The 12,091-nt window shown below is 52.8% G+C and overlaps 1 protein-coding gene across 1 annotated transcript; it reads right to left on the minus strand.

The window, feature by feature from the left end:
• Positions 1 to 7,857: 7,857 nt before the first annotated feature.
• LOC116358944 (zinc finger protein 239-like) lies at positions 7,858 to 10,840 on the minus strand. Its single transcript, XM_031811392.1, has one exon. The coding sequence runs from the start codon at positions 9,939 to 9,941 to the stop codon at positions 8,973 to 8,975; it is 969 nt and encodes a 322-aa protein (XP_031667252.1). The 5' UTR covers positions 9,942 to 10,840; the 3' UTR covers positions 7,858 to 8,972.
• Between the last annotated feature and the right edge of the window lie 1,251 nt (positions 10,841 to 12,091).

Raw genomic sequence — 12,091 nt, forward strand, 5'->3', positions numbered from 1 at the left:
AGCAGCATCCCTCCAGCCGTCTGTACATGCTCTGCCATCAGCCGCTGAAACAAGGCCCCAACAGCCATCTGTACAGTTTCTGCCACCAGCCGCTGAAACAATGCCCCAACAGCCATCTGTACAGTTTCTGGTCACCAGCCGCTGAAACAAGGCCCCAACAGCCATCTGCACAGGTTCTGCCACCAGCCGCTGAAACAAGGCCCCAAATAAATAAATAGGAGATGAAAAATCTATTTCCATTGATAGAAGGTGTTTGGACTGTTGTTTGGTTTGAGAGAGGGAGGCAAAGGGAGGCCTTGAAGCAGAGGGAGGCAGTGGGAGGCAGAGGGAGGCAGTGGGAGGCCTTGAAGCAGAGAGAGGCAGAGGGAGGCCTTGAAGCAGAGAGAGGCAGAGGGAGGCAGTGGGAGGCAGTGGGAGGCAGAGGGAGGCCTTGAAGCAGAGGGAGGCAGATGGAGGCAGTGGGAGGCCTTGAAGCAGAGAGAGGCAGAGGGAGGCAGTGGGAGGCAGAGGGAGGCAGTGGGAGGCCTTGAAGCAGAGGGAGGCAGTGGGAGGCAGAGGGAGGCCTTGAAGCAGAGGGAGGCAGAGGGAGGCCTTGAAGCAGAGAGAGGCAGAGGGAGGCCTTGAAGCAGAGAGAGGCAGAGGGAGGCCTTGAAGCAGAGGGAGGCAGTGGGAGGCAGAGGGAGGCAGAGGGAGGCCTTGAAGCAGAGAGAGGCAGAGGGAGGCCTTGAAGCAGAGAGAGGCAGAGGGAGGCCTTGAAGCAGAGAGAGGCAGAGGGAGGCAGAGGGAGGCCTTGAAGCAGAGGGAGGCAGTGGGAGGCAGAGGGAGGCAGAGGGAGGCCTTGAAGCAGAGAGAGACAGTGGGAGGCAGAGGGAGGCAAAGGGAGGCCTTGAAGCAGAGGGAGGCAGTGGGAGGCAGAGGGAGGCAGTGGGAGGCCTTGAAGCAGAGAGAGGCAGAGGGAGGCCTTGAAGCAGAGAGAGGCAGAGGGAGGCAGTGGGAGGCAGAGGGAGGCCTTGAAGCAGAGGGAGGCAGTGGGAGGCAGTGGGAGGCAGAGGGAGGCCTTGAAGCAGAGGGAGGCAGTGGGAGGCCTTGAAGCAGTGGGAGGCAGAGGGAGGCAGTGGGAGGCAGAGGGAGGCAGATGGAGGCAGAGGGAGGCAGTGGGAGGCAGAGGGAGGCAGATGGAGGCAGAGGGAGGCAGTGGGAGGCAGAGGGAGGCAGAGGGAGGCAGATGGAGGCAGAGGGAGGCAGTGGGAGGCAGAGGGAGGCAGAGGGAGGCAGAGGGAGGCAGAGGGAGGCCTTGCAGCAGAGGGAGGCAGAGGGAGGCCTTGAAGCAGAGGGAGGCAGAGGGAGGCAGATGGAGGCAGAGGGAGGCAGTGGGAGGCAGATGGAGGCAGAGGGAGGCAGAGGGAGGCAGTGGGAGGCAGAGGGAGGCCTTGCAGCAGAGGGAGGCAGAGGGAGGCCTTGAAGCAGAGGGAAGAAGAAGCAAACAGAGGAAAGAAAAAATCCTCAGAGCAGCATCCCTCCAGCCGTCTGTACATGCTCTGCCATCAGCCGCTGAAACAAGGCCCCAACAGCCATCTGTACAGTTTCTGCCACCAGCCGCTGAAACAATGCCCCAACAGCCATCTGTACAGTTTCTGGTCACCAGCCGCTGAAACAAGGCCCCAACAGCCATCTGCACAGGTTCTGCCACCAGCCGCTGAAACAAGGCCCCAAAGAAATAAATAGGAGATGAAAAATCTATTTCCATTGATAGAAGGTGTTTGGACTGTTGTTTGGTTTGAGAGAGGGAGGCAAAGGGAGGCCTTGAAGCAGAGGGAGGCAGTGGGAGGCAGAGGGAGGCAGTGGGAGGCCTTGAAGCAGAGAGAGGCAGAGGGAGGCCTTGAAGCAGAGAGAGGCAGAGGGAGGCAGTGGGAGGCAGTGGGAGGCAGAGGGAGGCCTTGAAGCAGAGGGAGGCAGATGGAGGCAGTGGGAGGCCTTGAAGCAGAGAGAGGCAGAGGGAGGCAGTGGGAGGCAGAGGGAGGCAGTGGGAGGCCTTGAAGCAGAGGGAGGCAGTGGGAGGCAGAGGGAGGCCTTGAAGCAGAGGGAGGCAGAGGGAGGCAGTGGGAGGCCTTGAAGCAGAGAGAGGCAGAGGGAGGCCTTGAAGCAGAGAGAGGCAGAGGGAGGCCTTGAAGCAGAGGGAGGCAGTGGGAGGCAGAGGGAGGCAGAGGGAGGCCTTGAAGCAGAGAGAGGCAGAGGGAGGCCTTGAAGCAGAGAGAGGCAGAGGGAGGCCTTGAAGCAGAGAGAGGCAGAGGGAGGCAGAGGGAGGCCTTGAAGCAGAGGGAGGCAGTGGGAGGCAGAGGGAGGCAGAGGGAGGCCTTGAAGCAGAGAGAGACAGTGGGAGGCAGAGGGAGGCAAAGGGAGGCCTTGAAGCAGAGGGAGGCAGTGGGAGGCAGAGGGAGGCAGTGGGAGGCCTTGAAGCAGAGAGAGGCAGAGGGAGGCCTTGAAGCAGAGAGAGGCAGAGGGAGGCAGTGGGAGGCAGAGGGAGGCCTTGAAGCAGAGGGAGGCAGTGGGAGGCAGTGGGAGGCAGAGGGAGGCCTTGAAGCAGAGGGAGGCAGTGGGAGGCCTTGAAGCAGTGGGAGGCAGAGGGAGGCAGTGGGAGGCAGAGGGAGGCAGATGGAGGCAGAGGGAGGCAGTGGGAGGCAGAGGGAGGCAGATGGAGGCAGAGGGAGGCAGTGGGAGGCAGAGGGAGGCAGAGGGAGGCAGATGGAGGCAGAGGGAGGCAGAGGGAGGCCTTGCAGCAGAGGGAGGCAGAGGGAGGCCATGAAGCAGAGGGAGGCAGAGGGAGGCAATTGAGGGCAGAGGGAGGCAGTGGGAGGCAGATGGAGGCAGAGGGAGGCAGTGGGAGGCAGAGGGAGGCCTTGCAGCAGAGGGAGGCAGAGGGAGGCCTTGAAGCAGAGGGAAGAAGAAGCAAACAGAGGAAAGAAAAAAATCCTCAGAGCAGCATCCCTCCAGCCGTCTGTACATGCTCTGCCATCAGCCGCTGAAACAATGCCCCAACAGCCATCTGTACAGTTTCTGCCACCAGCCGCTGAAACAAGGCCCCAACAGCCATCTGCACAGGTTCTGCCACCAGCCGCTGAAACAAGGCCCCAAAGAAATAAATAGGAGATGAAAAATCTATTTCCATTGATAGAAGGTGTTTGGACTGTTGTTTGGTTTGAGAGAGGGAGGCAAAGGGAGGCCTTGAAGCAGAGGGAGGCAGTGGGAGGCAGAGGGAGGCAGTGGGAGGCCTTGAAGCAGAGAGAGGCAGAGGGAGGCCTTGAAGCAGAGAGAGGCAGAGGGAGGCAGAGGGAGGCAGTGGGAGGCAGTGGGAGGCAGAGGGAGGCCTTGAAGCAGAGGGAGGCAGATGGAGGCAGTGGGAGGCCTTGAAGCAGTGGGAGGCAGAGGGAGGCAGTGGGAGGCAGAGGGAGGCAGATGGAGGCAGAGGGAGGCAGTGGGAGGCAGAGGGAGGCAGATGGAGGCAGAGGGAGGCAGAGGGAGGCAGAGGGAGGCAGATGGAGGCAGAGGGAGGCAGAGGGAGGCAAAGGGAGGCCTTGAAGCAGAGGGAGGCAGTGGGAGGCAAAGGGAGGCCTTGAAGCAGAGAGAGACAGCGGGAGGCAGAGGGAGGCAAAGGGAGGCCTTGAAGCAGAGGGAGGCAGAGGGAGGCCTTGAAGCAGAGGGAGGCAGAGGGAGGCAGTGGGAGGCCTTGAAGCAGAGAGAGGCAGAGGGAGGCAAAGGGAGGCCTTGAAGCAGAGGGAGGCAGAGGGAGGCAGAGGGAGGCCTTGAAGCAGAGGGAGGCAGTGGGAGGCAGAGGGAGGCCTTGAAGCAGAGGGAGGCAGTGGGAGGCAGAGGGAGGCAGAGGGAGGCAGAGGGAGGCCTTGAAGCAGAGAGAGACAGAGGGAGGCAGAGGGAGGCAGTGGGAGGCCTTGAAGCAGAGAGAGACAGCGGGAGGCAGAGGGAGGCAAAGGGAGGCCTTGAAGCAGAGAGAGACAGAGGGAGGCAGTGGGAGGCAGAGGGAGGCAAAGGGAGGCCTTGAAGCAGAGGGAGGCAGAGGGAGGCAGAGGGAGACAGTGGGAGGCCTTGAAGCAGAGAGAGGCAGAGGGAGGGAAGTGGGAGGCCTTGAAGCAGAGAGAGACAGCGGGAGGTAGAGGGAGGCAAAGGGAGGCCTTGAAGCAGAGGGAGGCAAAGGGAGGCCTTGAAGCAGAGAGAGACAGCGGGAGGCAGAGGGAGGCAAAGGGAGGCCTTGAAGCAGAGGGAGGCAGAGGGAGGCAGAGGGAGGCAGAGGGAGGCAGTGGGAGGCCTTGAAGCAGAGAGAGGCAGAGGGAAGCAGTGGGAGGCCTTGAAGCAGAGAGAGACAGCGGGAGGTAGAGGGAGGCAAAGGGAGGCCTTGAAGCAGAGGGAGGCAGAGGGAGGCAAAGGGAGGCCTTGAAGCAGAGAGAGACAGCGGGAGGCAGAGGGAGGCAAAGGGAGGCCTTGAAGCAGAGGGAGGCAGAGAGAGGCAGAGGGAGGCAGTGGGAGGCATTGAAGCAGAGAGAGGCAGAGGGAGGCAGTGGGAGGCCTTGAAGCAGAGAGAGGCAGAGGGAGGCAGTGGGAGGCAGTGGGAGGCAGAGGGAGGCAGTGGGAGGCAGAGGGAGGCCTTGAAGCAGAGGGAGGCAGTGGGAGGCAGAGGGAGGCAGTGGGAGGCAAAGGGAGGCCTTGAAGCAGAGGGAGGCAGCGGGAGGCAGAGGGAGGCAAAGGGTGGCCTTGAAGCAGAGAGAGGCAGAGGGAGGCAGTGGGAGGCCTTGAAGCAGGGAGAGGCAGAGGGAGGCAGTGGGAGGCAGAGGGAGGCAGTGGGAGGCCTTGAAGCAGAGGGAGGCAGTGGGAGGCAGAGGGAGGCCTTGAAGCAGAGGGAGGCAGAGGGAGGCAGTGGGAGGCCTTGAAGCAGAGAGAGGCAGAGGGAGGCCTTGAAGCAGAGAGAGGCAGAGGGAGGCCTTGAAGCAGAGGGAGGCAGTGGGAGGCAGAGGGAGGCAGAGGGAGGCCTTGAAGCAGAGAGAGGCAGAGGGAGGCCTTGAAGCAGAGAGAGGCAGAGGGAGGCCTTGAAGCAGAGAGAGGCAGAGGGAGGCAGAGGGAGGCCTTGAAGCAGAGGGAGGCAGTGGGAGGCAGAGGGAGGCAGAGGGAGGCCTTGAAGCAGAGAGAGACAGTGGGAGGCAGAGGGAGGCAAAGGGAGGCCTTGAAGCAGAGGGAGGCAGTGGGAGGCAGAGGGAGGCAGTGGGAGGCCTTGAAGCAGAGAGAGGCAGAGGGAGGCCTTGAAGCAGAGAGAGGCAGAGGGAGGCAGTGGGAGGCAGAGGGAGGCCTTGAAGCAGAGGGAGGCAGTGGGAGGCAGTGGGAGGCAGAGGGAGGCCTTGAAGCAGAGGGAGGCAGTGGGAGGCAGTGGGAGGCAGAGGGAGGCCTTGAAGCAGAGGGAGGCAGTGGGAGGCCTTGAAGCAGAGGGAGGCAGATGGAGGCAGTGGGAGGCCTTGAAGCAGTGGGAGGCAGAGGGAGGCAGATGGAGGCAGAGGGAGGCAGAGGGAGGCAGAGGGAGGCAGATGGAGGCAGAGGGAGGCAGTGGGAGGCAGAGGGAGGCAGAGGGAGGCAGATGGAGGCAGAGGGAGGCAGTGGGAGGCAGAGGGAGGCAGAGGGAGGCCTTGCAGCAGAGGGAGGCAGAGGGAGGCCTTGAAGCAGAGGGAGGCAGAGGGAGGCAGATGGAGGCAGAGGGAGGCAGATGGAGGCAGAGGGAGGCAGTGGGAGGCAGAGGGAGGCCTTGCAGCAGAGGGAGGCAGAGGGAGGCCTTGAAGCAGAGGGAAGAAGAAGCAAACAGAGGAAAGAAAAAAATCCTCAGAGCAGCATCCCTCCAGCCGTCTGTACATGCTCTGCCATCAGCCGCTGAAACAAGGCCCCAACAGCCATCTGTACAGTTTCTGCCACCAGCCGCTGAAACAATGCCCCAACAGCCATCTGTACAGTTTCTGCCACCAGCCGCTGAAACAAGGCCCCAACAGCCATCTGCACAGGTTCTGCCACCAGCCGCTGAAACAAGGCCCCAAAGAAATAAATAGGAGATGAAAAATCTATTTCCATTGATAGAAGGTGTTTGGACTGTTGTTTGGTTTGAGAGAGGGAGGCAAAGGGAGGCCTTGAAGCAGAGGGAGGCAGTGGGAGGCAGAGGGAGGCAGTGGGAGGCCTTGAAGCAGAGAGAGGCAGAGGGAGGCCTTGAAGCAGAGAGAGGCAGAGGGAGGCAGTGGGAGGCAGTGGGAGGCAGAGGGAGGCCTTGAAGCAGAGGGAGGCAGTGGGAGGCAGTGGGAGGCCTTGAAGCAGAGGGAGGCAGATGGAGGCAGTGGGAGGCCTTGAAGCAGTGGGAGGCAGAGGGAGGCAGTGGGAGGCAGAGGGAGGCAGAGGGAGGCAGTGGGAGGCAGAGGGAGGCAGATGGAGGCAGAGGGAGGCAGTGGGAGGCAGAGGGAGGCAGAGGGAGGCAGATGGAGGCAGAGGGAGGCAGTGGGAGGCAGAGGGAGGCAGAGGGAGGCCTTGCAGCAGAGGGAGGCAGAGGGAGGCCTTGAAGCAGAGGGAGGCAGAGGGAGGCAGATGGAGGCAGAGGGAGGCAGTAGGAGGCAGATGGAGGCAGAGGGAGGCAGTGGGAGGCAGAGGGAGGCCTTGCAGCAGAGGGAGGCAGAGGGAGGCCTTGAAGCAGAGGGAAGAAGAAGCAAACAGAGGAAAGAAAAAAATCCTCAGAGCAGCATCCCTCCAGCCGTCTGTACATGCTCTGCCATCAGCCGCTGAAACAAGGCCCCAACAGCCATCTGTACAGTTTCTGCCACCAGCCGCTGAAACAAGGCCCCAACAGCCATCTGCACAGGTTCTGCCACCAGCCGCTGAAACAAGGCCCCAAAGAAATAAATAGGAGATGAAAAATCTATTTCCATTGATAGAAGGTGTTTGGACTGTTGTTTGGTTTGCATTTATTCCCCCCAAGGTACTGTCCATTCTGTTACATGACTGAAATTGTCATTAGTACAAATATATATATTTTTTTTTTAATGTAATCGGCCGATTAATCGGCATCGTCTTTTTTGGTCCTCCAATAATCGGTATCGGCGTTGAAAAATCATAATCGGTCGAGCTCTAATTCACACAACTATTAGGGTCGTAGCTCTTATTGCAGGACTTTGACTGTGGGAAATCAACTCAGTTGTGAACATTTCATGGGCCTCTCAGATCCATAGGCAAGGCTGAACAATGTTCTATCATGGACCTCTCAGATCCATAGGCTGAACAATGTTCTATCATGGGCCTCTCAGATCCAAGGCTGAACAATGTTCTATCATGGGCCTCTCAGATCCAAGGCTGAACAATGTTCTATCATGGACCTCTCAGATCCATAGGCTGAACAATGTTCTATCATGGACCTCTCAGATCCAAGGCTGAACAATGTTCTATCATGGACCTCCACAGTGCGATGTCAAATGATTACATTTTTTTTGGGGGGGGGGGGGAGTAAATTAACAAATTATTGTCTTTTGTTGTATTTATACAACATTCCAAACATAATCTGGTCCAAATATGGAGTGATTCCACTATATGAATCTGTTTGCTTCCGTTTCAAATGCGGGACTTTTATTTTGAAGGCAAACCGCAAATTCTACTATTGAGCAAAGCGCTGTGACATTGATCAACCAATGGTGTGTTAGTTACCACAGACAGACAGACAGACATTGGCTTGACACCACCTCGTTATCATATTGGTGTGTTAGTTACCACAGACAGACATTGGCTTGACACCACCTCATTATCATATTGGAGGAAGAAACACAGACCTTAATAAATATATAAGATGAATACCATTTATTGGAGATTGAAGAATTAGATAATAGATCATTACGGCAGGTTTTGTCCTCGTGATTCACAATTGATTATTTTGATTCACCAGAATCCTAACTAATACAAATGGCGAAGTGAATCACTTGTTTGCAAAAAAAACAAACAAAAAAAGTTTAAATGAATTGTCCAAAAAAAGTGAATAAACTTTGCATGGCCTTAACCTGCATGTGATGGTGGAAAGTTTTTGGGACATGACGAAAACATGATTAAATGCTAACAGCTAAACAGTTAACTAGCATGAATAAATGCTAACAGTTACCTAGCATGAATAAATGCTAACAGCTAAACAACTAGCATGAATAAATGCTAATAGCTAAACAGTTAACTAGCATGAATAAATGCTAACAGCTAAACAGTTAACTAGCATGAATAAATGCTAACAGCTAAACAGTTAACTAGCATGAATAAATGCTAACAGCTAAACAGTTAACTAGCATGAATAAATGCTAACAGCACTTGAGGCCCACTCCACAGTGCTACTGTCTCTCTCCCCTTGAGGCCCACTCCACAGTGTATGTGCAGGTGATGCGGTCACACAGCATTAAAGCATTCTGATCCTGGTTGATATGGTGATTTGTATGTGATCAATAAAATATTTACAAACTATGCCTAAATAAATGGCTAACAGAAGTTAAATTAATTTCCATTTACTTTTTGAAAACACAACAACAACAAAAATTAATGACTTTTCCCAGATTTTCATGACCGATCCAACCCAGGAAAACACAGTCCCCTCCCCCCCACAAAAAAAAGTGTGGGAGCACTGTGTGTTATGAGATGTGAAAAATCTCTTTCCATACTGGGAGCAGTGGTAAGGCATCTTCCCTGTGTGTGTTCCGTTGTGGTCTTTCAGGTTCCCTAACTACGTATAAATACCTTTCCACACTGGGAGGAAGATATATTTATCTTGTGTCTTGTCTGTATTGAGTTTATTCCATCGTTGGAAACAAGTGATTTTCACTTTAGCGCTTTACCCCCTGGGTTGTACTCGTACTCAGTGCATCTTTTCCCCCTAATAAATCAATCAATTGTTTTTAATGGATGCATTTTCTAACCGTTTCTTTTCACACTGGGAGCATTGGAAATGCTGATCTCCTGTGTGTACTCTTGTGTGTTTTTAGTGTGCTTAACCTGGTAAAACCCTTTCCACACTGAGAGCATTGGAACGGTTTTTCTCCTGTGTGTGTTGTCATGTGATCTTTCAGATGTGATGACTGGATGAATCTCTTTCCACACTGAGAGCATTGGAACGGCCTCTGCCTCTCTACTAAATGGGTTCTTTCATGTGATTTCAGGACCCTTAATGCGGAAAAGGTATTTTGACACTGGGAGCAGCGATATGGCTTCTCTCCAGTGTGTGTCCTCTCATGCGTTTTCATGGACCCTAACTGGGTAAAAGTCTTTCCACACAGGGAGCAGTGGAAATGATTATCTCTTGTATGTGTCCTCTCGTGCTTTTTCAGGGCCCCTAACTGGGTAAAACTCTTTCCACACTGGGAGCAGTGAAAATTCTTCTCTCCAGTATGTGTTCTCTCATGTGTTTTCAGGGCCCCTAACTGGGTAAAATGCTTTCCACACAGGGAGCAGTGGAAAGGCTTCTCTCCTGTGTGTATTCGCTCATGCGTTTTCAGGGAACCTATCCGGGTAAAACTCTTTCCACACAGGGTGCAGTGAAAATGCTTCTCTCCTGTGTGCGTCCTCTCATGTATTTTCAGGGCAGCTAACTGGGTAAAACTCTTTCCACACAGGGAGCAGTGGAAAGGCTTCTCTCCTGTGTGTATTCGCTCATGCATTTTCAGATTCCCTAACTGAGTAAAACTCTTTCCACACTGTGAGCAGTGGTAAGGCTTTTCTCCTGTATGTACTCTTTGATGAACTTTTAGACTCCTTAAATTAATAAAACTCTTTCCACACTGTGAGCAGTGGTAAGGCTTTTCTCCTGTATGTACTCTTTGATGAACTTTTAGACTCCTTAAATTAATAAAACTCTTTCCACAATGGGAGCAGTGGTGTGGTCTCGCTGGTTTGGCCATCTTTGGGTCTGGTTGCCCTGAAGTACTCTTTCCTCTGTCCGAGTGAGAGTCTGGTCTCGCTCCTGCCAAAGACCATTTTTTAAAAAGTTTAATACTAAAAACATGGATGTTTTTTTGACTATACAGTGTTTTTTTACAATTACAAGCTTATCTTTGGGGTTCTGAGGGGTATACTACGACACTAGAGAGATCTAGTCAGGGTTTTCTAAAGCTAGCCAGCTTCAGTTAGCTTCACATTCCAGCTCAGGCTTCATCCCATATTATAAAGGTGAATATTGATCCTGCAGCTGCACAAAGACCATAACACAAACAACTTTTAATGAATTTTTCTGAAAGCTGGTTAACAGTTGCTGTACTCCTATTGTTGTTCATTAGTTCAACTTGTCTTTCTAAAGCCTAAAGATCGTTTCTAATCTCCCTAATCTTTCTAATCTACTCTTGTATTAGAAAGGTACAGATGGTGAAACCCCAAAAAAACAGAATCACCTGGATGAAGGAAGGACAACAATATGACAATGCCCCGGCCCGAACTGCATGAGTAGTCGGCCAGTAGTCATCTTCTTGTCCTTCATTTGTTTGCCCAGATCTTCTATCCTTGATATCCTTCAACCCTGATCTTCTTCTTCTCTCTCTCTGCATCAAAAACTACCTGTCTACTTTAAACATTCTGCAGAGAGTACAGAGGTTTCTAGTTGTTCTTAATGATTTCATCTTGGTAAAGGCCACTATGAATAATATGCATAACTGTAGTTTGAGTACTTAAATCTGAAGTAAAGACATTCATGCTCAGGTTTATATCAACACACAATCTCCATGTGTTTCAATGCAAACTGGGCTTAATAGGAGCAACCTGGGCTTAATAGGAGCAACCTGGGCTTAATAGGAGCAACCTGGGCTTAATAGGAGCAACCTGGGCTTAATAGGAGCAACCTGGGCTTAATAGGAGCAACCTGGGCTTAATAGGAGCAACCTGGGCTTAATAGGAGCAACCTGGGCTTAATAGGAGCATACTGGGCTTAATAGGAACATACTGGGCTTAATAGGAGCAACCTGGGCTTAATAGGAGCAACCTGGGCTTAATAGGAGCAACCTGGGCTTAATAGGAGCAACCTGGGCTTAATAGGAGCAACCTGGGCTTAATAGGAGCAACCTGGGCTTAATAGGAGCAACCTGGGCTTAATAGGAGCAACCTGTGCTTAATAGGAGCAACCTGTGCTTAATAGGAGCAACCTGTGCTTAATAGGACCAACCTGGGCTTAATAGGAGCAACCTGGGCTTAATAGGAGCAACCTGTGCTTAATAGGAGCAACCTGGGCTTAATAGGAGCAACCTGGGCTTAATAGGAGCAACCTGGGCTTAATAGGAGCAACCTGGGCTTAATAAGAGCAACCTGGGCTTAATAGGAGCATACTGGGCTTAATAGGAGCATACTGGGCTTAATAGGAGCAACCTGGGCTTAATAGGAGCATACTGGGCTTAATAGGAGCATACTGGGCTTAATAGGAGCAACCTGGGCTTAATAGGAGCAACCTGGGCTTAATTAGAACGGCAATGATTTATTTATTGTCATTTACATTCTGTATAGAGGCTTTTTGTGCACCTGTACCCTTAATAGGAGCAACCTGGGCTTAATTAGAACGGCAATGATTTATGGTATAAATAAATACCAAATAGCTAAATGTACTTCAAATATTTGGAAACCATTGGTCTGGGGTATAAATATACACGATATATTACAACATTATTCAAAGTTAGTATTGATCGTATTGAACAATATTTATTTATTTTGATTTCCATTTTGTATAGCTTTTGTGCTACTGTACTTCAGGACAAGTCTCTGAATGTCCTTGAGTGGCCCAGCCAGAGCCCAGACTTGAGCCCGATCTAACATCTCTGAAAAGACCTGAAAATAACTGTGCAGCAACGCTCCCCCATCCAACCTGACAGAGCTTGAGAGGATCTGCAGAGAAGAATGGGAGAAACTCCCCAAATACAGGTGTGCCAAGCTTGTAGCGTCATACCCAAGAAGACTGGAGGCTGTAATCGCTGCCAAAAGGTGCTTCAACAAAGTACGGAGTAAAAGGTCTGAATACTTCTGTAAATGTGATATTTCCTGTTTTTTTTCAAATACATTTACTACAAATAAATAT

Source organism: Oncorhynchus kisutch, unplaced genomic scaffold (assembly GCF_002021735.2).
Source record: "Oncorhynchus kisutch isolate 150728-3 unplaced genomic scaffold, Okis_V2 Okis01b-Okis20b_hom, whole genome shotgun sequence".
Lineage (NCBI taxonomy): Eukaryota > Metazoa > Chordata > Actinopteri > Salmoniformes > Salmonidae > Oncorhynchus > Oncorhynchus kisutch.